The following is a 27,769-nucleotide window of genomic DNA, read 5'->3' on the forward strand; positions in this document are numbered from 1 at the left end:
GAGAAGGTCATCTCCTTTCTTCTTCCTGGTACAGAGAGGGAGGCAACTTTTACAGATAGAGATTTACCTTACAAATGTAAATGTGTCCTAACGAAGGGCAAGTTCCATTCCTCAGAGCCTCCTTCCCTGTCCCAGTTTATCAAAAGCAATCAGCCTCAAATAATCCTGATGCCAAAGAGACATATCTTGGGGTGGCCAATTTCAGGTCCCCACACCAGCATGAGCATTTATAACCACTGAGGCTCTAGGCACGAAGGCCTAAGAGACCAGACTAGAGACAAGATAATCCTAGTCCAGAGCAGCCGTCAGGATGCGGGGAGCAGGATGTAGTTTAAGCGAAAGGAGTCCCTATTGAAAGGGCCTTAAACACCACATAACTGCCCTAACTATATAAATTTGCCCTTTTTTGGTCTAAAAATCCCAACATCAGAGGCCCTGGACTGTTGATCTAACCCTGGATAGGATTTCTGATGTTTTTCCATGAGTTTATCTGACTTAGATATAAGCTTAAAGTGGGCAAGAGCTTTAATCAAACAGCTCCTACGGGAGAGGGGAACTAACATTGTTTCTATCAGTATTTCTCTTCATGCACTCTTGGTTCTTGACAAACAGAATGGTCACTTCCCTGGTATCACTCCAGGTTCTTCAAAGATCTCTGTCTAGGTTCATTTGCCATTTCATTCTATTCATTCAAAAATATTCGTTAAACGTCTGTGTGCCAGACCCTGCTCCAGGACCTGCGGACCCTAAAGTGAACAAGTTAGACGGAGTTTTCCTTCTGACTTGTAGTCCTTCTTCCTGGACTGCTCTTTTCATCTACACATGGAAATTCTGACCGTCTTGCAATTTTTAATACAAACGTTTCCTCATTCATGCATTCTTTCAACAAATACTTGGGGTTTTTTTTGTCTTTTGGGGGCTTTTTTGGGGAAGATTGGCCCTGAGCTAACATTCATGCCCGTCTTCTTCCACTTTATATGTGGGACGCCTGCCACGGCATGGCGTGCCAAGCGGTACATAGGTCCACACCCGGGATCCGGACCCGCGAACCCCGGGCCACCAAAGCAAAACGTGTGCACTTAACTGCAGTGTCACGGGGCCAGCCCCAGCAATACTTGTTGGACACTTACTGTATACCTCTCATTCAGCATGTGGTCTGTGGGGGACACGGACAAGATGCTAAAATGAGGGTGCTATAAAGAAGCACCCCAAAGGAGGTGATGTCCAAGTGCTTCTCAAAGTTTCTCACGTCACAGAACGTACAGGAGATTGGTCTTGGCTAGAGGTGACTGGCCAGGATGTCCAGCTGTCCCAGGCTCTGCCTGGCCACCCTAAGGATTGAGGAGATCACTGTCTCAGCACACCTGTACTCCATCCACAGCACACCTGTTGGTCTGGTCTCGGCTAAGACCTGAAGGATAAGTAGATGCTACATAGGACAAGAGATATTAGGACCCTTCAGTCGTTCATTTAACAAGTCTTTACTGAACATCTCCTGTGTGCTAGACACTGTGCCAGGAACTAGGAATACAACAGTGAACACAGAATCTGCCCTGCAGGAGCTTTTACGTTAGTGAAGAAGACAGACAAACGGACAGGGAATTACAATACTAATACTAAAGTGTAATTTTAAGATAAAAAAATTACCTACGAGCCAAATAATGCCACAATAGCATTATTTTCTCCTCCTTTTGTAGTCAGGGATGCTCTGATGATACAGTGGTGAACCAGGAAGACAGGGTCCCTGACTCAATAAGTGTCTGTGCAGCTCTCACTGATCAGCCCTCTGGCCTCTCTTGTATTAATCCTCTGCTTGCCGTTACCCACTATTTCCTGGATTGACAGCTTTCTTCCTTCCCCACTGCTGTAGTTCCAGCTCTCATCATCTTCCACCTCCAACAAAAGAGGGCCTTTTAACTGGTTTCTTATCCATGCAACTATTCACCATAAGATTTCTAAAATGCAAATATTTGGGGTGATTTTCCATGGCCCACAGAATAAAGTCCTGACTCTTGGACTTTCCATGTAAGCCCCTGTGGGACCAGGCCCCTGTCTTATTTCTGGGCATTCTCCATCTTGCGCCCAAAGTCCAAGCAATAATTTACTGCTTGCAATAAGTTCAGATTCTGGTTTGTGGGACTTTGTGTGAGGGAGGGGATTTGGGGGCAGTTACTAGGAGATTTATTATCAACCATCAAGGGAAGAGCCCACACCAGAGGCAGGAAATGGGATGCCGGCAAGCTTGCTCTGAAAGTACACGTTTTTTCCCCAGTCATAAGTAGATCACATTTTTGCGGTCTTGTGACTCCCTCTCTGGCAGAGCCACCCAGACTAGTCTTTCCACCTTACAGCATTTCACATCACAATGACCTGTGGTTTTAATTCTCCACTTTTCTGCTTCCGAAGTTCCCGTGGTCTGGGACGCCCTTTAACTCCCAGCAGGCCTGGTGAATTCTCATTCCTGCTTCAAGATTCGTCTTAGAAGTCTCTTGTCTGGGAAACTTTCCTTTCCCGCTCACCCACTCCCCTCTCCACCTGGCGCTTCTACAGTCTGGTGGGTTTATAGTTCCATGGTCCGCAGGCCTGGCGTCTTTGGTGGCACCTTAGCCACTGCTCCCCCAGGCCCGTTAGCCGCCTACACCAGAGCCGTGCCGAAGCCCAGCAGAGTCAGAGGCACGCAGCAGGAACTCCTGGTCACGCCCGGAGCCGAGGTCCGGGGTCGCTGGCGCGGAGTCGCCTCCGGTCACGTGACACGCCGCTTGTCACGCGGCCGCCGCTCACCTGACCAGGGTCTCACGTGGCCCGGCCAGCTGGGAGGAAGGAGGCCGGCGAGCCATGGCAGGCTCCGCGCTCTGGTTTTTTCTGCTGCTGGCGGCAGCGCTCGCTGGGCGGGCGACAGCCCTATGGCCTTGGCCCCAGTACATCCAAACGTCCGACCTGCGCTACCCCATCTTCCCGCACAACTTCCAATTCCAGTACCACGTCAGTTCGGCCGCGCAGCCGGGCTGCTCCGTCCTGGACGAGGCCTTCCAGCGCTACCGTGACCTGCTCTTCGGGTCGGATTTTTGGCACCGTCCTGACCCCGCAGGTGAGTCGGCCCTGCCCGGCCTCGTTTCCGCGCTCTGGGAGAGCCCGCCTCGGGACAACTCCCCAAAAGCGCCTGAGACGCCCTTCTCTTGCCCAACCCTCTAGTCTAGTCACACCCTCTAGTCTCCGCTTCTTTGTGCCCCTTTTCTCCAGCTGTACTCTCAGCCTCCCCAACGTTTAGTTCCCCACCTCCACTCTTTCACTGAGCTGACTTCCGGGGCCAGGATTTGTCCAAAGTCCTGCCGCTAGGCTGTGTTTCTCCAAAAATGCCTGCTGTCGAACTCCTGTTCAATCAGGATATCAAATTACTGAAAATACAGTGCCAGTAGACATCTAAGGTGATCCCTCTGACCCTGTTCAAGTGTCACAGGGTCCTAGTGAGGCTGTGACCAGGGCTGGGTAGAGGAGACCAGAGCTGACACCCAAAATTGATGAGACAAACCATGAGAAATGTATTGACCTGTGCAAAATTACATAGCTGTGCAGTAAATCTTTAAACACTTCCACAGGGCAATGAGTTTTGAGCAGCCACTTAAGTGAGGTGGTGGATATAATTGGCCAGGACTGAAAGGAGGGTGTTCCAGGAAGGAAGAAAGGCTTGAGCAGAAGCACAAAGGATTATGATTGAGCTCAAAGTGCTGGGCTAATGTGTGTGATGAGAGTGGGGGCTGGGTAGTGGGGAGGAATGAGGTCTGGGAAAGTGTGGGATTGCAACGAAGTCAAGAGTGCTTTGAATACTGGATTCATCTAAAATAGCAAGGGCTGACAATTTTCTCTAAGGCAGCTGCTGAAAATTGTGTTTAAGGGTTATTATTTCACAGAAAATTGATGAGTAGAGTCATAAGTAGAGTCAGCAACTTAAAGGAATAAAATTACTTTATGGGCTTAAAATTTGGAGTTTTCTTGAAACTCTCCTGGAATCTAGTTCTCTGGTTATGATGTATAGGTGTTTATGGGCGGGGGGAGCCCTACTTATGTGTGGGCCATCATTTTGTATGATGTTTCAAGTGTGCTTAAATTACTTTGACAAATGTTCTCATTTGATGTACAGAATTAAGAGCATTTAATTAAACAGATGGCGCTTAGAGAGTGACAGATGATTTAGGGAAAGAAACAGAGTCTCTGCATCAACGTAGTCCTTAACTGGAAAGATGCATTAGGGTGGGGAGGATAAAAGGCCTGCCCCTGTAGGTGTGGTAGATCACGTTTTTCTCTGAATCCTTCATGACCAATTAATAGAATGCCTTATACAAGATTGGCACTCAGAATATGTTTATTTTGGATAGAACAGTTAGGGTCTGGCTTGTGCAAAAAAAAATAGATCTGTCATCGAATTGGTATGTGGCTATCCTAGTGCGGGGCACTCTGGAGGTTACAAGGAAATTATAAGATGTAGGCCCAAGTTTTGCAGTCCACTTGGGGAAATATGAAGCAAAAGTACACAATGTATTATAAAATGCTCAGGAGATAATCAGAATGTTTACTGCTATTATATAAATTAGGATAATTTCTGTACTTCTAAATTAAACCTTTATCTCCATTGCTCCAGCACTACAGTAGAAATGAGGAGGTTATGTGGCAATGGGTGCCGTAAATTCCCTAATGAAAAAGACTTTGAGACAGATAAGAAACTCAATAAGATGTTTATTTCCATTTATTACCTTCCTATGAATGAATTTGCTCTATTGGTTGAGGGTCCCTGTCCATTGAGAGATAATGAAAACTGGTTTGGATGAACCTGACCAAAGACATTCAGGTAACTTCCTTCTCTATGGTTCTTCCCATGGAGCACCTTCCATTTGGAACATAGTTTTCTGGGGAGGCTTTCAGGTAACTTGAGCTATAATCCTATTTCTGCAAAAACAAGGATGAATTGATGGAGAGAAAAACAACATCCGCAGAACCCGAACCACAGTATATTTCTCTGTGGTGCTGATTTTAGTAAAGAAAACAACATATGCAAGTTAAATCTTAGCTAACAACTTTCCACCCCCTTCCTGCAAATAACTTCCTTGTAGGCTATGGGTCAGTGTTTTTTGTAATGCAGCACAACTTCTGATTTTAATATGAACTTGGAACTCAGTGAAATTCATATTTCTCTTTTCTGAAAAACAAGTCTGGTACTGAGGTTTGGTTCTGTTCTGAATTTGCCTTCAAGGGTTGGCTGTGGTCCCACCAATTGCCAAACACCTGTGGAGGTGTTTAGTGTTTGCTAATTGTCTTTGTCATTGACAAATGACAAATGTCATTTCTGCCTACTGGAGGGTGTGTGTTGCATGTTGTCAAACCTGTTAAATGGAATTATTTTAGGCTCTAGATACTTGGATGAACCTAGTTCTCTGTTTTGATTATTAAGCCACATCCTGTTTGCAAATCAAAGGTGTGATCATTTGGGAGGGCACCCATCTAATGTTGCTCCAAATACTTTTTTGGGTGCTTGATGGAGTTGATAAAGCCTGAATTTTTCAGGTCAAGTGGCTAAATCTGATTCTTTCATTTGACTGCATTCTTCTTTGCTTTTCCTGAAACCAGTTGATTAAGCCATAGTACTTAATGGCTAATATAAAGTTCCCATCCTGTTCTGAGGTTCACATGCACCTCCCTGTGAGTTACTTAGAATGCCTTGTCCCTGAACAGAGTAATCCTCAGCCGCTTCCTCAGTCCTTTTATTCTAGAATGGAAGGAAGATTATTATATGAGTATCTAGATCCTTCTGCAGCCATTATCAATATTTGATTTGCTCATCCTCAGATATTAAATGAGTGACTAAGTTAATAACAGGCATGGTGCATTAGAATCTGAATCTCCTAAAATACCTTCTTAAGCCATTCCTTCTATAACTATGGCTGGAACGTGGTAGATATCGCTCCCCCTGCCTTGGATATTCTGCTTGAAGACCACATACAGTGGAGGACTCAGGGTCTCAAACATATTTTATTCAGGAGTCAGCCAGAAAATGTTTATTAACCTCTTGCTTAACTGTCTGCCTTCAGGCAAATCGTCTAATTTCCACGCAGCTGCTGTTGCTTTTTTTTCCTCCGCTGCCTACATTCCAAGCATTTCTGAAGATAAGGAGATAGTGATGAATATCCTTACAATCTTTGAAGGAGGGTACAATGCAAGGAAGAACTTGGTGATTTTAAAAGTAAAACAAATTAAAAATAAACAATATGAGCCCCAGAGCTGCCTTCCTCCCTTCTCCTTCCACCCCACTTCCTCATCTCCAAACAGGAGAATAAAGTAGGGCATTGCAGGGTTTTTGCCAGTTGATACCTTCTCTTTTGGTTTGTTTTGTATCTAATAGCAGGTGTGGGCTTTTTTTCCTTAGAGCTGCACAACCTCTTGCTGGGGCACGTTGTCGATTTCTTAGCCTGTTAAAGGCATAAACCTCAATCCTTTTCCTGTGGATTATACAGAAGGTAAGGAGTTTTACTGCCCAACCAATACTTTTTTTTAGAAATGAAAGAGGTTACTGTTATTTTTCTGCATTTTCCTAAATTTCCTCTGCTGGCCTTGGAAATAAATGATGAGAATAGAGTCAGTATGCATCATCAAGAGGTTTAACCAATTGGAATAGGAGCTTTCTCCCGCCTTTGTGGGCCCACTGACATCAAGGTCAGCTGAAGAGAGGAGATGGGATCTGTCGAGGTGAGACAGGTGTATATGGGGAGGATTTTCTGTGATCTAGCTCAAGGTTTATGGCGCTTTAATTCATTGTAATAGAGAAATGGATTTGCTGTTCTTCTCTATTCCTGGCTATAGTGAGTAAGACCCCTTATTAGGTCAGGAACTTCTCGCTTTCATTTCCTTTGCTTCTGTTTTAAGCTTCTGTTATTGCTTAAGCTTCCTGGCCGTGCACTCAACCCTGATCCCTAGCCAGCAGTGGTGTGCTGTTGTTGTGTCCACATCTTGAGGTTGGTTGGGTCTGATGTAGAGCTCTTTCCTCTGGAACTGTATGCTCAGATGCAGGAAGTCTGGGCATTTGTCAGCTCGGGTGTCAGTAAGCAGCCTCCCCTTCTTTTGTACAGCTTTGGAATGGGAGCGAGGGAGAAGCCTTACTAGGTACACTGTGTCCTAGATGAAAAGGTTAGCTACTGTCTTAGTCAACCTTGTCCTGGTGGTAGCTAGTACTAGGATCCCCCAGTGATGGCTTTAGTCTTTTGACTAGGGCCGCAGTCCTAGTTTGCAGCGGATTCAGAGTTCTAAGCTCATGTCCCTTTTGTATGTGGGAGTGTCAGCCTGTTTGCCATACAAGGTGGCACCACACAGTAGTGGATCCTTCAGGCTCCTCTAGGAGACTCATGAAAAGCCCTCAGGGAAGCTGCTTCTATGGTATGGTTGTCCCACAAGGCACCCTGTCCCTGGGCTCCTCCAGCCAAGTGGCAAAAAGGACTTTTTAGGAAAAGGGAAGTAGAAAATGGAAGGAAACGAGCATTTATTGAGTGTCTGGCACTTGTTGTATGTTTTACCGTTTAATCCTCATAACAGCTCTGTGAGATTGGTGTTACCCTGTGTTTCAGAACTGAGACTCATTGAGGCTAAGTAACATGTCCAGGGTCACACAGCTAGTAGTGATGGAGCAGAAATTCCAGTCGGGCCTGTTTGTCCACAAAGATTTTGCTCTTTTCACTGTGCAATCTTGAGGCAATCTATTCATAAATACCTTCACTGAGCACTGTACCTGTTAGCGATTTGGAAAACTGCTGGCCTCCAATACACTAAACCCTGATCGTACTTTAGGGTTAATTAGTTCAAGTAGTAACTTCTAACATCTAATTATTTAATCGTTAGCACTCAAATTATGAATATTTTGATCCCCGACCCATCATTATCAGATTCCAGTAGCATTTCTGACTGACTTCCTTCCTTCCATCCATTCTTAGTACAACTAGTGTTTATTAAGCAACTATAATTTGACTCCAGATTTATGGCTTAGCAATTTGAATGCATTCTGCTGCTTCTCACAAAGATAGGGAGAATGGTAGGAGAGGAAGAGAAGGGATGGAAGAAAGGAGTAAAAAGAGAAAGAGAGACAGAGGGAGAGACTGACTAAGAGGTTAAAGGTAGGGTAAGAATTATAAAAAGTAAGTTGGATTTTGGACCTGTTGAGCGTAAGGTATCTAGTATCTAGCAGTTAGCTATATGGTGCTGAAGCTTGAGAGAATGAATTGGAACACTTCTAGGGGACAAGAAAGTCCAAAATGTGACCATGGGTGGGTGTTGAGGAGGACGAGGAGAATGTTGCTGGATAACTGCTAAGCCAGAACGTGGGTTACTTCTTTCTCCTGAGTGTTGAAATCACCTAGGGTGATAGCCAGCCTTGAAGGAGAGGAAGACTGAGCATCAGCATCCAAAGTCTTGGGTAAATAAAGAAGTGACTAGGCAGTTGCAGTGTTGTGACAAGGAGAGGCTCAAGATTTTACAGCCGAATGTCATGGGCCACAGATGAGAGGTGTTTTTTTCACTTGATGGTAGAGAATGGGTGGCCTGGAATCAGCCCCATATGTCAACCCTAGGAAGTGAGAAGGAGATGCCTCTCAGAGCAAGTCTTAGGTGAAGTAGTATTGCTGGGCAGAACCAGGCTTTGGTTAAGGAGGAAGTGGAAGAGACTGAGGATGTTGGTAGTTAAAAAACCATGGAACGAGATTCGAGAGGGTTTGCCGGGGGTGGGTGATATACAGGTGGTTTGGCAGAGGAGAGGAAACAACAGTTATGGGAATGAGAGTGTGGGTCCAGAAATGAGCAGGGACAATTATATATTGGGCAGAATGACAAAAGATAATAGCAATATGACACGGTAGATTTCCCTGACTGTAAGATTGCCAAGAAAACAAGTTTGAGAGACAAGCAAGAGTTCGTATACACGTGAGAATTTAATATATGATAAAAGAAACATTTCCAGTGAAAAGCTGTATTAGCCAATAAATATGTAGGGATGACTGGTTATCCATTTGGAAAAAATTCAAATCTTCACCTCATGTCAAGCACAATAGTAAATTCCAGGTGGATTAAAGATCTAAAGATAAAAGATATGCCATAAAACTGTAGAAGGAAATAAAGGAAACTGTTCATATAGTCCCAGGGAGTAGAAGAGGCCTTTCTAAATGAGCAAATAAAGTAAATGCAGAGTGATGCTCAAGTTCAGTCATTAAATAGATTAAATACATTAATTAATACATTAAAGAAATACAAATTAAAACAATGGTCTTTCTTTATCTATCAGTGAATATATATATAGCACAAGTGAAAAAGAATTGAGACGATCTAGTTTTGGAAAGATTTGGAGAGATGGGCCCCTGTATGTTGGTTTAGATATAGATCATTACAGTAATTTGGAGGAGTAATTTGGCAGTGTCAAAATAAAAAATTTTCATATCTTTGGCCTAGCATTTCCACTTCTAGGAATTTTCCTACAGCACTCTCACAACTGTTTAAAAAAAGAATATATATGACAATATTTACTAGAGCATTGTTTATAATATCAGAAACTTAGAAGCATTCCCGAATGCCTACAAAGAGGAGAGAAGTTAGGACTTTCAACTTTTTTAAAGATTTTATTTTATTTTTCCTTTTTCTCCCCAAAGCCCCCTGGTACGTAGTTGTATATATTTTAGTTGTGGGTCCTTCTAGTTGTGGCATGTGGGATGCTGCCTCAGCATGGCCTGATGAGAGGTGCCATGTCCGTGCCCAGGATCCAAACCAGCGAAACCCTGGGCCGTTGAAGCAGGAGTGCACGAACTTAACCGCTCAGCCACGGGGTCAGCCCCCAACTTTTTAAAGTTGAAGTATATACCAAAAATGGAATTCTACTCAGCACTTAAAATAATGACATAAATCTATGTATATTGACATTAAAAGATCTGCAGATCATTTTGGTAAGTGGAAAAAAGTTACAAACTGCTATGCATTTTGATCTCATTTTTGTTTTAAAAATAAATAGTAAATCTGTGTATCTACAAGACAATGGAAAGACTGTGCAAAATGTCAACCAAAGTTATCTCTTGGGATCTAGAATTATAGGGAGATGTTATCTTTCTAGTGGGAGGGTCGGGGGAGAGGAGGAGAATGGATTAAGTTTCAAAAGTAGGAGGAAAATGAAAACTTTTAACTACAACTTTTACAAAAGAAGATGGAAGGGAGAACATTCAGGATTCGTCTCTGGGCTGGGGAGGTTGCACTTCTGAGTAGGCATTAGTAGTCTCTGGAGGGTGGAAAATCTTGAGACCCCTGGGAGGAGGCACCGTGGTCCAGGCTGAGTTCAGCACTATGCAGAGGCTCCAGACTCAGGGCAGTTGGGTTCTCAGATGCCCGCTTTGCTGGGATGAGAAATTTGACAGGGCTGGCCTTGCCTCTTCCCCTAGCCACACCAATGTTTTTTCGCTTCGACTGTTTCCCAGGCTTGGGATACCTACCACCTTCTTGGTAGCCTGGCAAATGCCAACTCAGGGTTCAAGGTCCTGCTCAGAGGTGCCCTCCAAGGTTCAGCCTTCCTCCCTTTCTGGAGGTAGCTATAATATCTACCGAAGCCCTTATCACACTGTTTTGTAATTGTTGTTTGTATTTGTCTCTCCCACTAGACTGTGAGCTCCTCAAGGGCAGGGCCCAGGGCTTGTTTTTCTTTTTAACTGCCCCAGCACCTAGCACAGTTCCTGATGCGCAGTAAGTGCTCAATATATCTTGGTTGGAATGAAGAAATGAGTGGGAAATGCATGATTTCAAGGGCTTTCATTAGGCTGAGTATCGGGAGAGGAAGCCTAGATGTGATGTATATAAAGAGGAGGGGGGACAAAATGGATGTGGAGACCAATATTGGCACCAGCCTAGGAGAGAGCCAGGACATATGGGGGCAGGGTAGACCTGAAAGAGTGGGAAGGTTGACAAAAGCTGAGTTGACTTTCCCAGTTCTCACTCCAGAAGCCAAACCAAATGCCACTTATAACCCAAACGAATGTGTTTTCTCCATGCTGCTGAGATTCTGTGAATTAAACGTTTGGATTCAGGGAGGAGCAGGGCAGGTAGAGGGAGAGGCTGTTGGGCACAGTTTCCAGGTCCCCTAATACAGGAATGAGTTCTCCCTCCCAGAGAAGTACAAAGAGCTGTCTTTGGATTTATGGACCCAAGGGTCTTCAGAGCAGTGTCTTGAAAGGCACTTTCTGGGTGCCAGGGTGTCTTCTTACCATTCCCCACTTCAATCCCAGGACTTCAGAAATACTAAGTTCGGGTGTATAAAAGTAATCTCTATCTTAACTGTTTGCCATTTATGAGTAATTATCATGTGGATAATCATTTTGCATACATAGCATTAAATATGCATTTTTTAAATTCTAGCCTCATTCATTTCTTCAGCAAACATTTATTGAATGACTACCATATGTCAGGCACTGGGAATACAGAGGCACTGGGATTGGTCCCCACTGTTGAGGAACTTACAGGCTTGGTGAGGAGATAGACCAATAAGCAACATATATTAAGATAAGTGTTGTGAAAATGTGTGTATATGTTGCTTCATGATCACATAGGAAAGTCTCTTAGGAAAGGGTGGGAGAATGATAGAAAATTTTTATAAAAGGAAAACTAGAACTGTTTCTTAATCAGGTGAGATGCGGAGGCAATGCAAAGTTGTTTCAACTGACGGAAGCAATATATGTAAAGAAAAGTATGGAGAAAATGTGGCATTTTCATGGTTCTATAAAGAGTTCATTGTGTTAACTGTGAGAGTTCCTGCTCACGAACAGAGAAATACAAGGCTGGAGTTCTTATAATCATCCAGTGGATTCTGGACTTTATCCTGAAAGCTATGGGGAACCTTTGTAGGATTTTGAGCAGAGATTATCATAATCTGATTTTCATATTAAAAGATCACAGAGGATAGTAGATTGAAATGGGGCATATATGGAAGCAGGGAGAGAACTGGGAGATTTTTTACAGTTATCCAGGTGGGAATTTGTGAGAGGCTGGATTAAGGCTTTTGACCCAATGGGAGTGGAAAAGTGGTGATGGTGTTAAGAGATAATAAGGATTTTGTAGTTATAAGACTTAATTGGGTCTTTCTTTTTTACTGTTGTAATCTCAGTGCTTAGCAGTGTTTGACACATAGTAGACAGTTAATGTTATGAGTGAATGAACTTGAGATCTACTCATAAAGATGGGAGAAGGAGGAGGTTTCTGGTCTGGGTAAATCAATTGATGGTGCTGTTATCAAACTGAGAGAGAAGATCAGCCAGGAAGAGGAATGAAGAATTAGTTCAATTTTGTATTTCAGATTTGATGTGCTTTTGAGACATTTGAGTGGAGGTGCATGAGTCTGGAGCTCCAGAAGAAGAGTGGCATGGAAAGGCAGATTTGAGAATCATCAGGCTTCTGTGGGAATGGATGGCATTGTCCAGGGAGAGTGTAAGCGAGGAGGAAAAAAGAAGTCTGGACCCTGGAGACCCTGGGGAAAACCAGCATGTGAGGGTTTTTGAAGGAAAAGGAGAATGAGCAAACATATTCAAAGAGTTAGAAGGAAAACCAAGAGAGAGCAGTGCCCTCCAAGCTAAAGGAGTTTAGTTTCAAGAAGGTCAGGGGTGTCTGATGCTGCCAAGAGGTCTTTGAAGAAGTGAGTGGTCGCTATAATATTACCTCTATGAGAGCAGGGATTTTTGTTGTTTTGATCACTGTTGTATCCCCAGCATTTAGAACAGCCTGGCACATAGTAAGTGCTCAGTAAATAGCTGTTGAATGAATGAATGAATGAATTGAAAAGGATCCTTGAACTTAGTTACAGAAATACAGGACCTTGGGAAAGGCATTTTCAGAGGAGTGGTGGAGAAGGAAGCCAGATTATCGTGGACTGAGGAGTAGATAGGATGTCAGGAAGTGGGTACAAAAAGAGGACTAAGGATGACCAACTCCATGAGCACTGTCATGTGCCGAGCACTGAGCCAAGCACTTCACATGCATTAACTCATTTAATCTTCCCAACAGCTCAATAAGATAGGTGCTGTCATGATCCCCATTTTACAGATGAGGAAACTGCAGCCCAGAGAGGGAACATAACTTGCCCAGGGTCCCACAGCTAGAAAGTGTTAGAACCAAAATTCGAACCCAGATCTGTCTGACTTTGAAGTTCAGAACCTAACTGCTCAGGCTACATTTCCTCTAGAGTTTGTTTGTGACTGCAAGGTGAGAGAAGGAGTGACTGAGATGATGTGGAGTTGAGACCAGGAAGACTTGCAAATATTTTAATGCCGATGGGAAAGAATCAGCAGAAAAAATAATTTGAAGATGTTGGAGAAAAGAGAAACAATTTATACCGAAGGAGCCTGAGGAGAGATCCAGAGCACAGGTGAAAGGGAACCCCTTCCGTCGAGGTAGCAGGAGGCGAAGGTAAAGCCCTAGTGTGTGCTGCAGATATTTTTGTCAGAAGAGGGGAGAGCAGGGGAAGACGGGCATTCTCTCCTGATTGTCTGCTGAAAGTAAGGGAGGCAGTGATCAAGTCATACACTTGAAGAAAGTGGTACAAGTTTGAAACAGCTGTTGCAGAAAATAGAAAAAAGCAGTGGTAGAGATGGATTTTCAGGGCAGCATTGAGGTCCCAGTCAAGATGAGAGATCCTGACTTTACAGTGGCCCAACCACGCTGTTATGTGATTTTTCTCCCTTCCCTCCCATGGGGCACGGTAGCCAGGATTAGGTGCACAGAAGGCAGATGTTAGATTGATCCAGGGTTGAGGGTTCTGTCCACTGGGTGCAAGAGAAAAAAAAAAAAAGGTTGTTGAGAGTATTGGTAGACTGTGTTTGAGATGGTGAATCACCACATCTATGCCAGCAGGGAAGGAAGTGAAGATGGGAGAGGACTGAGCACAGAAAGGTGATGGAAGGGTCATTGTACTGGCTTCTGGAGAAAGTTCAACAGTGGGACTTGGGTAGTAAAAGGGCCTCAGAGTTCCCTTGTTCTCAGAGTTCCACATCCAGAGCGGACCTGTCTGTCATGAACAAGGTTAAATTCTGCTTAAAAAGGGATACAAGGGTAGAAAACTAACAGCACTTATCTCTTCAGAGACGGCACTGAGGAGGGGAGCTAAAGATAACTTTTATTTTTTTGTTGTGAACACTTCTGTACTGTTTGAATTTTTTCAGTTCTTAAATTTAAAAAAATACAAGCTTTTCAGTGAACCCAAAGAAAAGAGCAGGTTTGTGTGAAAGCAGGGGGATGAGGGAGCTGCGGAGATAGGAGGCAGTGGTTGAGGAATGGGACCCTAGAGTATATGATCTGTCTGTGGAACCAGAAGTATTGGCTCTGAAGAGGAGGGGCTGGAGTCTGGACCCACCCTGCCCTTGTTTACAGGCAAGCAAGTAGGAGCCCGAGACTCATGCAGCTTGGCAGTGCAGAACCAGAACCAGAACCAACCTTTCCTGATTCTCCAGCTCGCTGCTGTTTTCCATGCTGCTTCCTGAGCACTTGAGGCTTCAGAATTTCCTGCCATCCCACCTGGGCTCATTGTGAGCGTGCCCATGAGACTGCTGGCTGATCGGGCTGTTTGCCATGCCGTGCTTCCCACACCTCTGTCCTTCTCAGTGCAGGGTGTGGGTGTGTGCAGAGGCGGCTGGCCTGTCCCCTGCTTGTTTCCTGCTCTCTTCAGAGTAGCAACTTGGAGGCGGAAAACTCCAATGATGACACTCTATTTACATCCTTTTAAATGACCCAGTGTCCCTCCTGTTTTGCCAGCTCTCACATTGCTGCCTCCTCCAAACCCTCCCCCTCATTGCTTGTTCAAACAGCAACCATGGCTCTGTCTCTTCTTATCAGCTCAAACCCAGATGAGTCACTGAGAGCACTCAGGACAGGGACCCTTCACCGTAAGATTGGTAGCAGGAGGTGGAAGGGTGAGCCCTTAAATTAGGGACATTGTTTTAGGGAAAAAAAATCCTTTCTTTTCATCAGATCTTCGAAGGAGTCTGTGGCCCTCCCCTCTAAAAGACTATGGATTTATAGAAGGGAGTGCAGGGTGTTTTAGAAAATAAAAATATAATAGTAACAATAAAAACAATTAGATTTTTTTTTTTCTTGCAAGTAATAGTTCAGATAAACCTGGTATTTGTGCACCTCTCTTGTCATCAGGGCAGTTACCGTGGCAGTTGCATATGGATTAGTCGTGATTTCTCCTCAATTTGTGGACTGAAGTCCAGAGGCTAAACACTAAAGCTCAGGACTTTTGCCCTCTTTTGAGTGGCCACTTGGGTAGATACGCAGGTGGACTCTGCACGATGACATTGGAGCTCTGTGATGTGTAGGGTGGAAGGGGACAAGGAGGCAGGGGATGAAGACACAGTCTCGGGAGGAATGTTCTTCTGTAGCTCTTCACCCCTGCCCCTCAGTTAAGCCCTCCTTGGTCTTGGGTTTGCACACGTAGCCTGTCTGCCTGGGGAGCTTGGAATGACCCTACAGATTCTGCTTTGAGAGTGGTCTCTGCCCTGAAAGCCTGGTTGTCTTTCTCTGTTGTGAGGGTGATTTTTTAGGGTTTGGAATAGAGTTATGAGTTGGCCTGGCCCAGAGTAGCCTCAAGTTCCCTTCTCCCTGCAGAGTTTAGGCAAATATTAGAGTGGGGCTACAGGGTCTTTACTGGGAGGGGAGAGCATGTGATGGTAGGAAAGGGCCTCTGATTGGCTTGCTTCGTGGCGGAGCTGAGAGCTGAGATGCAGCCATGTGGTGGTGCTCAGGAGGTTTGAGCAGGCTTGTTTGGGATGGTTCAAGGCTCTTGGGTTCCTTCTGCCTAGATACGGATAACATTTGGGATTCCAGTTTGGTTCTGAATCCTCTCTCTGTGCTTTCTGCCAGGCTACCCTATTCCTGACCTTGTAGTTCCATAGGAAGTCATGGATGTTGTGGTGCCAGTGGGGTTGCATGTGGCTCCATAAAAAAATAGAGTGAGTTCATTGAGGTTCAGGCTTGGGGTGGTACAATTATAACCCCCCTGAAGGTCATGGAGAAGAACCGGTAGGAGGGTGGGAAGAGACAGCGCATTTGTATTTTGGCTTTTTTTTTTGCATAGACTGGGATCTGTAGGACTATATTAGATAGTGGGTTGGCTCATACTGGGTGGCTTTCCACTGTTGGGCAGAAGTCTACCTTAGACAGACAACCTGTTTAGGAAGCGGAGGGAAGGAAGCAGGATGGGCCGGTGACTGGAGCACCAGCTGGATCATCTCAGGCCCCCTTGCATAAGACAACCTCCTATTATCTGCTCACATCTAATTAACAAAATTAGAAACTCTTCATCCAAAGCCCTCAAGAGCAGTGCTTCTTCATGCGCCAGTCTGCAGTGAGATGAGAAGCATACGCACCACAGTGTAAAACTGTTCCCTTCATCAAGAAAACCTTGTTAGGAAAAAATATTAGAACTAAACAGAGTGTTTACTTTGACATAATTGATTTACATTCTGGCGTCATATAAGCTTCCTATCTAGTGACCAACCAGTAACACGGTCTGTAAATCAGCAGCTAATGTGCAGACCACACTTTGAGGAGCTGCCTCGAGTTGAGAAGCAGTTGTTGAGGTCCTAAAATCGTGTGCTTGGATGGTACCAAGCCAGAAATATAGAGCCCTGGTCACAAAGAGCTGCTGCTGGACCCTGTATACATGGGTCAGGGCTGGTTACTGGGGAGAGAGGGGAGCACAGCCAAAATGAAAAAGTTGGGCGGATGACTAGGCAGTGCCTGTGCCAAGGGTAATGCCTTGGTAATGTCCTCCCTTCCCTCTTACCACAAGCATGTGAGCCAAAGGGGCTAGAGCTAGGGACCCTCCTGTAGGACTTTGTTTTTGCCTCTTGCTTCTGCTGGCAGGTCAGCCACACTAAGTTTACCCTGTCCTTACAGAAAAACAGCATACATTGGAGATTAATTCGTTGGTTATCCATGTGGCCACTCCTGGGTGTGACCAACTTCCTTCTTTGGAGTCAGCAGAGAATTGTAAGTACCACCCTGTTCCCTATTCTAGAAAAGCAAGCACTTGTCTGGAGCTCTGACTCTGGATGGCCTGGCCTAAGTTGCTGATGCTAGGCCTGGAGCCTCCTAGACTGTGGGGACCAATGGTCACCATGTGCTGAGAGCCCTAGAAGGTGAGTCTTTCTTGTGCATTCTAACCAGTGTCTGAAGGCTGACTGTGGAACATCACACTGGCTGCTCACTGAATCCCACAGGACGCTCGTCTTCTGGACTGAGTATAATTCCATTGCCATTTTAGGAATTTGTACACTTTGCTGATTTTTCTCTAAGTGACTCTACAGTGGGGGGAGAATTCGTTTTTAGTCATTTGTACTGAGATGAAGTCAAGTCCCTGTCCTGTGACTGCCTCCTGTCTTCCATGAACAGCAGCATTTGGGGACTTCTCAGTCTCCAAAGCGAACATTCAAGTCTCAGCTTCTCCCTCGCACTCCTGGATGAAGCAGCCACAGCCTGGAGACAAAGGGAAAGGAGGGTGATTATGAAGGCTTTGGGAACATCGTAACCTGGACTAACCCCTCCACATGTCCCTGTCCCCTTCTTCCTTTCAGCTAAGAGCTGGCAGGAAGTCACGTTTCTGGTGGGGGAAACTGACCCACAAAGCAGGTGGTGCTTTGCCGAGGACTCTGCTCCAGCCTGACCCTTGTCACATGTCATCTCTACAGAGGCCCTGGGTGACCACCCTCCCACTCTGGCTCTAGTCCTGCTTGCCCTGCAGCTGCCCCTGCTCTGGGGACGTCTCTTCTTTGAAAGATTTAAAAAAACAGTGATCTTGCTGTTGGTTTTTAATCCAAGGATTTACACAGAACATGTGATCTGTAATCTGAGAGTAGAAATCCTTAACCAAATGGGGTCATTTCTGTCATTTCAGACACTCTAACCATAAACGATGAGCAGAATTTCCTCTTCTCTGAGACTGTCTGGGGAGCTCTCCGAGGTAACAAGGTGGGGCTGATGTGGGGAGGTAGAGAAAAGGGTGATGTGGGAAGGTTGGCATTGGAGGGGTGGGGGCCCGGGACTGGGGACCCAGTGAATGCCCCCACTTTAGGAAGCTTCCTTTGTGGAGACCATTGGAGTATTCCCCCATCTCCCTGATGGGAGTGTTCTCCTTACAGCTGTCCTAGAAGTTGACAGGCGTCAGCCTGTGCAGTGGCAGCAGCTCCCGCTGCAGGCTGACGCTGAGGGTGCCAGTGGCGAAGAGGGCTGGCTTTGCCACAAACACTGCCTATTCAGCTCTCACTAAAGCCACGTAATTGGAAAAGTTCTTTAAAAAGGAAAACTATATCAAAGAAATAGGTAAATGTCAAAAAAGAGGTAAATAGTAGAAAAATACGTAGAACTATATTTCAGGAGAAAATTAGGACTTTATTACTTAATAAGTGATAGGCCCACGACCTTCTTCTTGGTTTACTGGAAAGGTATTTGGTCCCCATATACAGAGTTAGCCCAATATCTCCACTACTTTTGGTAAAACCTGTGCTGGTGAATGATGAGAGAGAGAAGCCAAAACAGTATTCTAGCAGCCTGCCTCAAATTAGGTGCTGAGTGACCACGAAGGTCTCACAGATCCTTTCATTCTGAAAATTTGGGACTCTGGGAGTCCTTCACGGGGCTTCTGCTGGGTTTTCAGTAGTGGGGCCCCAGCAGTTGGGAATATATAATGCTCTGGACTCAACATGCCTGCCCTTGGGCCTTGCTGGAATCTAGGAGTCTGCATCCAGCAAACTGAGCCGTCCTCTGGGGCAGCTGCTGCCTGTCATACCTCAGCTCCATCTAGCTGGTTCTCCTCTCAAGCTCTGAAGAGGAAAAGTGGTTGATTCTTTGTCTTCTAGGTCCAGCCGTGGACCCAGGCTTCTTGGAAACTCAAGCTTATGATCACTTTCTCACCATTCAGTCTGGGAGAAGTGAAGGGGCAGCAGATTGGGGACCCTTTTCCTCAGCTCCCTTAGCTCCTGAATGGTATTGCCCATGGAAAGCCTTAACCCCTTGCGAGCTGGCATGTCCCTGCATCTCTCCTCACAAGCACACATCTTGGCCTTGCTTCGTAATATTCGTGGGAGTTCAAGGCTTAGGAAATATGGATAAGAGTTATGTGGGTTTTGAGGGTTAGTGTGTTGCTAGGGGGAGCACTGAAACCCCTTACATTGCCACCTCCCAAAATACAATACAGAGTGAAAATAGGTACTGGCTTCCTAGTTCCTCTTTTCATAAGTGTTGAGAATCATCAGGCTACACCACATCCACTTTCCTGTGTGCCCAGGCATTATCCTCTGCCACACTGAGAACCTTCCAAACAGGTGCATCTCTTTTCCCACCTCCCTGAGTTTTTGCTCTGCCTACTTCCCTGTAGGCCTGGAGACTTTCAGCCAGCTCGTATGGAGATCTCCTGAGGGCACGGTGAGTGTGGGCTCTCAAAAAGGGCTCCTTTTCAATCTCTGGGGTTTGCTCCCAATGTTGAGAGTCCTGGAAAAATCTTTTTTTTGCCTTAGACAGAGTCCCGATGGCTTGAGATGGCCCCAACAAGAGTATACAAGGAGATATGGGTGGAAACTGGTTTGGGAGATTTGGCCTGTTTGGAATTACTAAGTTCGTTCCCCTGAGTCATTATTTATTAATGACCTTAGACCACCTTCTTTGAAAAAAGCAAACATATTAACAGTCAGTGAAAATCCAGAATTTGTAGGCTGAGTGGTGTGTGGGACAGCCGTGTTTGGCTAGCGTGAGGCAGTTGCTGTCTAGACTGCCCGCTTGTGGTCATTGAGGTAGAGGTGTGGGGCGTTGGGGAGATACTTACCCTGCAGAACGGTGACAGATTAGCTTTTTGGGCATCCTGGGAGATTTTCCTCATTCTCTTCCACCCCCACAGTGAGTTCCCTTTGAATTCTGACACATTCAATGTTTATTCGGCACAGTTCTTTATCAACAAGACGGAGATTGAGGACTTTCCCCGCTTCCCTCACCGGGGCTTGTTGTTGGATACATCTCGCCACTACCTGCCACTGTCTAGCATCCTGAACACTCTGGTACCCAGGCCTTAAGGCCTTCTTTGCCCTTAGGGTTCTGGGGTGATGGGGCGAGGGATAAACCAGGTACCATATTCCTAAAGAGTTACAGAGAATTTATGTAACTTTATGAGCTCCTGGGGAAAATGTGGAAGATGACCTGCTCTAGGACTCAAAAAAATCACAAGAGTTATTTAAATCTACCCCACTGGCTACTATGGACCAATGTCCAGGCTAGCAGAAGGTGGTTTGGGGAATTGGCTTCTTTGACCAAACCGGGGTAACTTTCATTTAGTTAGGACAAGGTCATAGGAAAGAGATGTTCAAAGCCTCAGCTGGGGACGTTCCTAACTATCTCAGGTTGGATGGGCGGTCTTATCTGACTGTTACTGATCCTTCTCACGTGTCTACCTTTTCCTTTGCCTCTCTGCTGGAACCAAAGGAGTGGACACATCCATCAGTCTTGGCTTCTGAGATTTATGAGTTATGGGACTACTAAATTCCCAAAAGAACTCACACTTTGGTTAAACACTAGTCAGGCAACCCAAAACAAATGGCAGGAGGAAGAATTAGTCTTCAGAGCATTTGGGGGCTTTTGGAAGACTCCAGGGTACACATACCATCCCTCTTCTCAGTGTGGCTAGAACTCATCTCAAAAGGGAGACACCGCTTCTGTCAGCCATCTTTGGATGTGCCCCAGGAAAAGAAAAAATGTTCTGGGTCTTTCTTTCCTCCATGCCAGGCACTCGCTGATAGGAGAGTGTGATAGAGAGACCCTATAAACACTTAACAGTAAGCTGGGGCAGGTTGAGCCTATGGGGGTGTGTGGAGCAACCTGCCAGTGTGCCCAGCTTCCCAAGTTTGACACTGAAACTGGAGAGGCTGAGATGGGTTCACAGTGTGTGCTCTGACCTACAGGATGTCATGGCATACAGTAAATTCAACGTTTTCCACTGGCATATGGTCGATGACCCTTCCTTCCCATATGAAAGCTTCACTTTTCCAGAGCTCACCAGAAAGGTATGTCTCAATTTTTCCAAGACCAAGTTTATAGGTCAGTGTCTGAGCCTGGCCATGGCCCTGCTGGCAAGGACACTGGCTCTCATCCTAACCAGCCAGTTTTAGGGACACACTAACATAGGGGAAGGCTCTGGATTTGGATTTAGGAGACCTGAGTCCAAGTCCAAACTTTGCCATTAATTTGCCTTGTGACCTTCAGGAGATACTCTCTCCTGGTCTCATTCCCTTTTTATTTATTTCTGTTCTGTTAGATGGGCATAATACCTACCTTGTTCATCTCAGTGGCATTATGACACTCAGCTAAAATAATAGATGTGATAGCTTGTAGGAAATTGTGATAAAGTTCCTTGAAGATAGTCTCTGACACCAAACAGCTGTGGGTAGGTTTTCTGACATCTGGGGAGTTCTAGAGGCAGTTTGAGTACCCTCTACTCTGCTAGCCTGCAGGAAATGAGACCCTGAAGTGTGTCTTTGCCTTTCAGGGGTCCTACAACCCTGCCACCCACATCTACACAGCACAGGATGTGAAGGAGGTGATTGAATATGCACGGCTTCGGGGTATCCGTGTGTTGGTAGAGTTTGACACTCCTGGCCACACTCAGTCCTGGGGACCAGGTAAGAATAACATCTGGGGATAGAGGGAGTCTACTGATCCCCCTCAGTGGGGCTTCAGGGCATTGGCTCATGGCTATGGCATGTCCCGGCCTTGGTCCCTAGAAGAATGTTTTCCATCAACTTCTTCCACCTGGGAATTTAGTAGGCAGAACCTACTTTGGGCAAAGAAGTCCACTTCTTAACTATTAAAATATGAGCAAATTCTTCACAGATGTCCTGGTCTTAATGATGCCCTTGCAGTGGAAAAAAGATTTGGCCAATTTGGCTGGATCGGGCTCTCTGCTTTTCTGCCAAAAGGTGGCATGAAAAAAGCAGCCTTTGGGAGCAAGGGTGACCCCTGCTGGAAGCAGTGTGTCAAGGCAAGAGTGTGTGTGTGCTGACAGTTGTCTGGCTTGTAATCCAGCCTTGGACTGTTTGTGATTGTGGATATATTTGTATCTCTTTGATTGTGACTAAACGCTCATGATTACCAGTGTCTGTGAGTGCCTGTGTGTTCCTACATGTGTGTGTGTAATGTTTATGAACACAATTGTCTTACTTTTGGTGACTTAATGTCCTTAAGTATATGACTGTGCGTGGGGGTCTGTGTATTTGTGACACTTGTGTGGGATTGTCTGTTGGCTTAGGTGCCCCCGGATTGTTGACTCCTTGCTACTCTGGGTCTCAGCCCTCTGGCACCTTTGGACCAGTGAATCCCATTCTCAACAGTACCTATGAGTTCATGAGCACGTTCTTCTTGGAGGTCAGCTCTGTCTTCCCAGATTTTTATCTTCATCTTGGAGGAGATGAGGTTGATTTCTCCTGCTGGTATGAGCCCCTTGATCTTCCCAACCCAGCCTGACGAATTTCTTACTCAGAATAGAGGGTGGCCCCTGGAGGCTACCTGTGACAGGGGCTCCTCAGGCACTTGGGCCTTCCCTCTGCCCACCTACAGAGAGGCCCGCCCTGATTTTGGCCAGACTGTAAATGTGAAACTCTATCTCCCCCCTGTCATATCCTTGAGAAATTTATGGAAAAACCAGCTCTGGGCACAGAATTGTCTTGGAAAAATCCAGGATAAGGAAAAATGATCCCTGCTTTTGAAGGCTTAAAATAGTCTCATTGAAGAGTCAAGAGACAGATGAGTTTGAGACTAATATATGACAGTGTCTAGTTAATATTAAGTTGTAAAGTCCAAACTCTCAGATCTCGTTAACTCAAAAGAGGTCGAGGGGCTTTTTAGAGAAGTGGGCACTAGAGCTGGATCTAGGGAAATGCTTTGGCTATTTCGAGACATAGAGGAAGGGAAAAACATTCCAAGAGGAAATGTGAGCAAGATGTAGACGTTGTGGGCCAGGGGAGCTGCAGCGGGTGACGTACAGGAGTGCTTGTATCTAGGTGGAATAAAGAATAAATACTAAGGGAAAAGCAGAATATGCGCCTAGGGTGGAGGGCTAGAGAGGGAAGCCAGAATCCAGTGTGCCAGAGCCCCAGGCCAAGACCTCAGAACTGCATGTCTAGTCTAGAGAGACTAATATGTATTCTCTTTGACAGTTTGAACTTAAAGCTCTTCAGTTGCAGACCTATCTATTCTCACCCTATGTCAGTGGCCCCCTTCATATAGCTTTGTTCAGCCACACCTTCCATATTTTGGGCTTCTGAGATCCTTGGTTGATTGGTTTTTCAGGTGAAAAAGGAAATTGTGGGAGGCCAAGTGGCTAATCCTCAAGTTTTGGGCTTTGAGGATGTTGAAAGAATTAATCTTCTTTTTCTCTTGGGATTCAGGAAGTCGAACCCAGACATCCAGGACTTTATGAAGAAGAAGGGCTTTGGTAATGACTTCAAGAAGCTGGAATCCTTCTACATCCAGACGTGAGGAAGGAAGGAGGGTGGGCAGGGTCCCTCGAGGTCACCTCCTGTGGGGTCCTCACTTTGCATACCAGGGCCAGGCCCTGCGTGACCACTCTCTGAGCACCTGAAAGGGTCCTTGGTCCTCTCAAGTTGGGAGTGGTCCGTTCCAACCTGGGGAAGACACTGCTCGATCAGGAATGGGCCTCCAGCCAGGTTCAACCCTAAATCACTGGCACTGACAGCCCAGAGCCTATCTGAACTGAACAGACATTTTCTTTCCTCACCAGGCTGCTGGACATTGTCTCTGCCTATGGCAAGGGCTATGTGGTGTGGCAGGAGGTGTTTGATAATAAAGTAAAGGTGAGCCAGGGGCAGAGAGAGAAGGAGCCACCCGTGGTGCCTCCCTCTGGTCTCCCAGCCCTTCCCCACCTCTACACAGACTGATCCTCCTGGTTTCAATTAGCCTTTAATGTTCAGAGCACTGAGGGCCCATCTCTCCTTTCCCTTCTAGAAAGGTTGCAGAGGTCCCAGCCCTGGATGTGGGTGTTAGAGCCTCTGTCTATCTTCCCTCACTACAAACTAATCAAGAATTCTTTCTGTTGTTAGGTTACTTGGGATTCCTGAGACTGGCATGATGGGTTGGGTTTTCCTTCTTGAGTCTTAGACTAGAGTCTTCCAGGTCTGTGGGAGCAGGGCTCCCTTCTCCATTGTTGATCAGTAAGATCTCAGGCTCCTGCTACATGCAGGGGCTCTTCAGGAACCTTGTCCCATCCTCAGAAACATCTGGAGATTCTTGGACATGGTAGCTCCTGATGAGTCTCCTGGGTCCCACTGCTTGCCTGTCTTATGTCACAGCTAGTATTAGTATCTCAGTGTGAACAGGGAGGCTGTGGAAGGACTGGGAGAGGAAGCAGCAGGGAGCTCTCCTAGGGCCCATGCAATCCTTGGCCTCTGCACTGGGCTAGGAGCTCAATGGTTAGGAGTCACAGAGAAATACTTTGTGGCTGGGGAGCAGAGGGGGCACACACCCCTTGGCCTGGGTTGCCTGCATAAGAATGTGGCCCAGGAATCTCCTCAGCTACATGCCATTACTGCCATTTGACCTTTTGTAACAGGTTCGTCCAGACACAATCATCCAGGTATGGCGAGAAGAGGCACCAGTAAGCTATATGAAGGAGCTGGAACTGGTCACCAATGCCAGCTTCCGGGCCCTGCTCTCTGCCCCCTGGTACCTGAACCACATCACTTATGGCCCTGACTGGGAGAAGGTCTACATGGTGGAGCCTCTGGCATTTGACGGTAACAGCAGGGGGCTCTCCTTCTGACCAGAAGGGTTGGGCTGGGGCACAGGGCAGGAGGCAGGAGGGTCTGGGCTAGACATTTCAGGTTAGGAGATGAAACGACCTATCTGAGGAGAGGGCCACATCGGGAAGGTATTTGAGGATTACCCCCTAGAGGTACCCCATCACCACCTGCACACTCTTTTTGCTTGTTTTCCCTCAGGTACCCCTGAGCAGAAGGCTCTGGTGATTGGTGGAGAGGCCTGTATGTGGGGGGAGTATGTGGACAGCACAAACCTGGTCCCCAGGCTCTGGTAAGGGTTTTCTGCGGAATGGAGGGCATGGGTTCTCCCTTACAGACTCAATTCGGTTCAGCCACCCTCAGACTAGTATTCTCCTGTCAGGCCTGAGAGGGAAGGGGCGTTGCTGTGATCCATCTGTTTGTGTGGAGTGTTCACTTCCCACCCGACTTCCATATGCTCCTCCAATAACCCATTAAGTATGGAGGATAGAGACTGTTATCCCCACAGATAAAGATAACGAGGCCTGGAGAGCGTGGATGATGAAAGTCCCTGACTCCTGTAATAAGACTTCCCTGTGCAGTTTCCTTAGCAGCCCGGTGGGGGTGTGGAGTTGACATTCTGAGAACACCTGCTGCTGCCAGTAACAGTTCAGGTCACCTGTAAGACTTACTCTGGTCCCCATGTCTTTGGGAGAGAAGGAAAGTGGAATCACTCTCCACATTTTATTGAAGATGGAGCTGAGCCCTAGAAGTCCGTGGGCGCCTCCAATCAGGCTGCCACTCTGAGTAAGGTGTTGATCCCATCCCTTAGCCCTGAGCTAGTCCTGGGCGCCTAAACAAGAGACAGTAGCCTGTGGGTGTCCGGCACCCCTGCAGGGAACACAGGGCCTGACCTGGTGTGTGCCCCCTTTCTTCCAGGCCCAGAGCAGGGGCTGTTGCCGAGAGGCTGTGGAGCAGCAAGTTGGTGACAAATCTGGACTTTGCCTCTAAACGTTTGGCAGACTTCCGCTGTGAGCTGCTGAGGTAAGAGGCCGTGGGGCCTTCCCAAGGTGGGTGGGCAGGTCGGGGGCTTGAGACCCCTTACTGACAGGAAAAGAATACTAATAATAGCTAAAACTTACAAAGTCTTACTGTGTGGCAGGCACTGCGCTCAGCCCTTTACAGGCATCATTTCATTGAATCTTCACCACAACCTTGTAAGGTAGATACAGTTTTATCCCCATTTTAGAGATAGGCAACTGAGGCACAGAGAAGTTAAGTAACTTGTCCAAAGTCGCTCAGAACAAGGATTTGAACCAGGCTGACTTGAAAGTCAGTGCTCTTAGCCAAGGCCATGCTTTTATGGGCTTTCATGACACCTGCACCCCTCTTGGGGCTGGGCCTGTGTAAGATGGTCATTTCCCTCATTCACTCATTGACTAGGTCTTGAGGACCTGGGGGACACAGCCTCGTGCAGGGCAGAGTCCTAGGTTGGGAGCCTAGCTTGGTGGAGTCTAGGCCTCAACTGTCTATAATTCACTGGGTGACTTTGAGCTGGTTCCTTACCATCTCTAAGCACGCTGTTTGTTTGGATAATAAAGGCGGTGTGCCTAGAGGTGCCCTAAGGAGACTGGTCCGGTCTTGGAACCTAGGCTGAGACCGAAGGACAGAATTCATGCTCACACCCTGGGCATGGACTGGACAGTGCCTCAGTCCCCCACTGCCACTGCATTTTACAGCATTTTAGAGCCATTAAAGGGTGGCTCAGTGGGCCAAGAACACTGGGCACCCCTCAGGCATCTACCTCTTTTCTAAAGGGACTGAGTTACTTGGAGCTGGGCTACAGAGACAGGCAGATTAGAAAAAGGGAGGTGCTCCCCAAAGTTCCTGGTTGTCCCTGTATCAAAATCACCCAGGCCATTTGTTCAGAATGCAGATTCTTGCCAAGATGTGGCCCTACCCCAAGCAAGAATCTCTGGAAGTGAGATCCCAAGTAATTTTGGTGTAGAGCAGCAGTGTGAGATCCACTGAAATGGGGGAAGGGGAGACTGTTGTTTGCGGTGGGGAAGGTGTTGCCTAAGCCTTGCCCCCTCTGAGTGGCTTATTTTGGCCGGTTTCTTCACGTCTTCCTGCAGGCGAGGCATCCAGGCCCAGCCCCTCAATGTAGGCTACTGTGAACAGGAGTTTGAAGAGACCTGAGCAAGCAGCCCCAGGCACCGAGGAGGGTGCTGGCCCTAGGAGAGTGGTAGTGGGGTTCCACTGCATCCTGGCCGGGGGACGGAGCCCCTTGCCCACATGCCCCTGTACCTGGAGAGAAGGGGTCTGTTGCTGGTGCTGGTGTCCAATAAAGAGTGATGTAGCATTTTTCTATAATGAACATGGATTACCTGTGTAAAAAAACGTTGAGTGGCCCTGGGGTCGGGGAGCTCCCAGGACTGGCCTTCACTGAGAGTAATAGGGCTCAGCAGGGTCCCGCCAGGTTGGGCTCAGTATCTGCCTCTGGAGGGATTTTATAAGCCGAGGGCTGGGAATGGAACCTGTAGCCTTTGTGCTGTCCTGCTCAGCCTGTGAATTATGTGATGTCTCTCCTACCGCCCTCATAGTCCAGACACATATCCCCATCCTCAGCCTCATCACTTCCCTCCAAGTGGGGAGGTCACTTAGACTTCCAAGACTTCTGTATGCAGAATAAAACATTATAGGGGCCCCAGTTCTGGGCAGCGGCAGGGGCTCCAGACCCAACCTGGTCACAGAATGGCCCTTCCCCGTGCATACTCACACACTTTCCTTCCTTAGGGCTTTTCTTCAGCTTTGGGTTTCCTGTTACTTCAATTTCATGCAACCATTACTTAAATATTATTGAACACATATTGTGGTCTTGGCACCATTTTAGGTGTTAAATTTGAAGGACTTGGTACCTAGGCCCCAGTCGACTCCCCCAAATGCCTGAA

The 27,769-nt window shown here is 46.6% G+C and overlaps 1 protein-coding gene across 5 annotated transcripts; it reads left to right on the forward strand.

Moving 5' to 3' along the window:
- Window positions 1-2,381: 2,381 nt before the first annotated feature.
- On the forward strand, window positions 2,382-27,191 carry HEXA (hexosaminidase subunit alpha). 5 transcript variants are annotated; one of them, XM_008527027.2, is made up of 14 exons: window positions 2,382-3,088; window positions 16,945-17,037; window positions 17,942-18,007; window positions 19,421-19,467; window positions 19,983-20,093; window positions 20,991-21,092; window positions 21,575-21,707; window positions 22,334-22,514; window positions 23,472-23,558; window positions 23,825-23,897; window positions 24,653-24,836; window positions 25,041-25,131; window positions 25,758-25,862; window positions 26,954-27,191. In XM_008527027.2, exons 1-14 carry the CDS (start codon window positions 2,836-2,838, stop codon window positions 27,015-27,017), a joined length of 1,590 nt encoding a protein of 529 aa, XP_008525249.2. In that variant the 5' UTR covers window positions 2,382-2,835; the 3' UTR covers window positions 27,018-27,191. The 5 variants fall into 5 exon arrangements, with proteins under 5 accessions (XP_008525249.2, XP_070431846.1, XP_070431862.1 ...); XM_070575761.1 differs by lacking the exon at window positions 2,382-3,088 and adding an exon at window positions 6,416-6,506; XM_070575734.1 differs by lacking the exon at window positions 2,382-3,088 and adding an exon at window positions 10,670-10,746.
- Window positions 27,192-27,769: the final 578 nt, after the last annotated feature.

Source organism: Equus przewalskii, chromosome 1, assembly GCF_037783145.1.
Source record: "Equus przewalskii isolate Varuska chromosome 1, EquPr2, whole genome shotgun sequence".
In the NCBI taxonomy this organism is placed as follows: domain Eukaryota; kingdom Metazoa; phylum Chordata; class Mammalia; order Perissodactyla; family Equidae; genus Equus; species Equus przewalskii.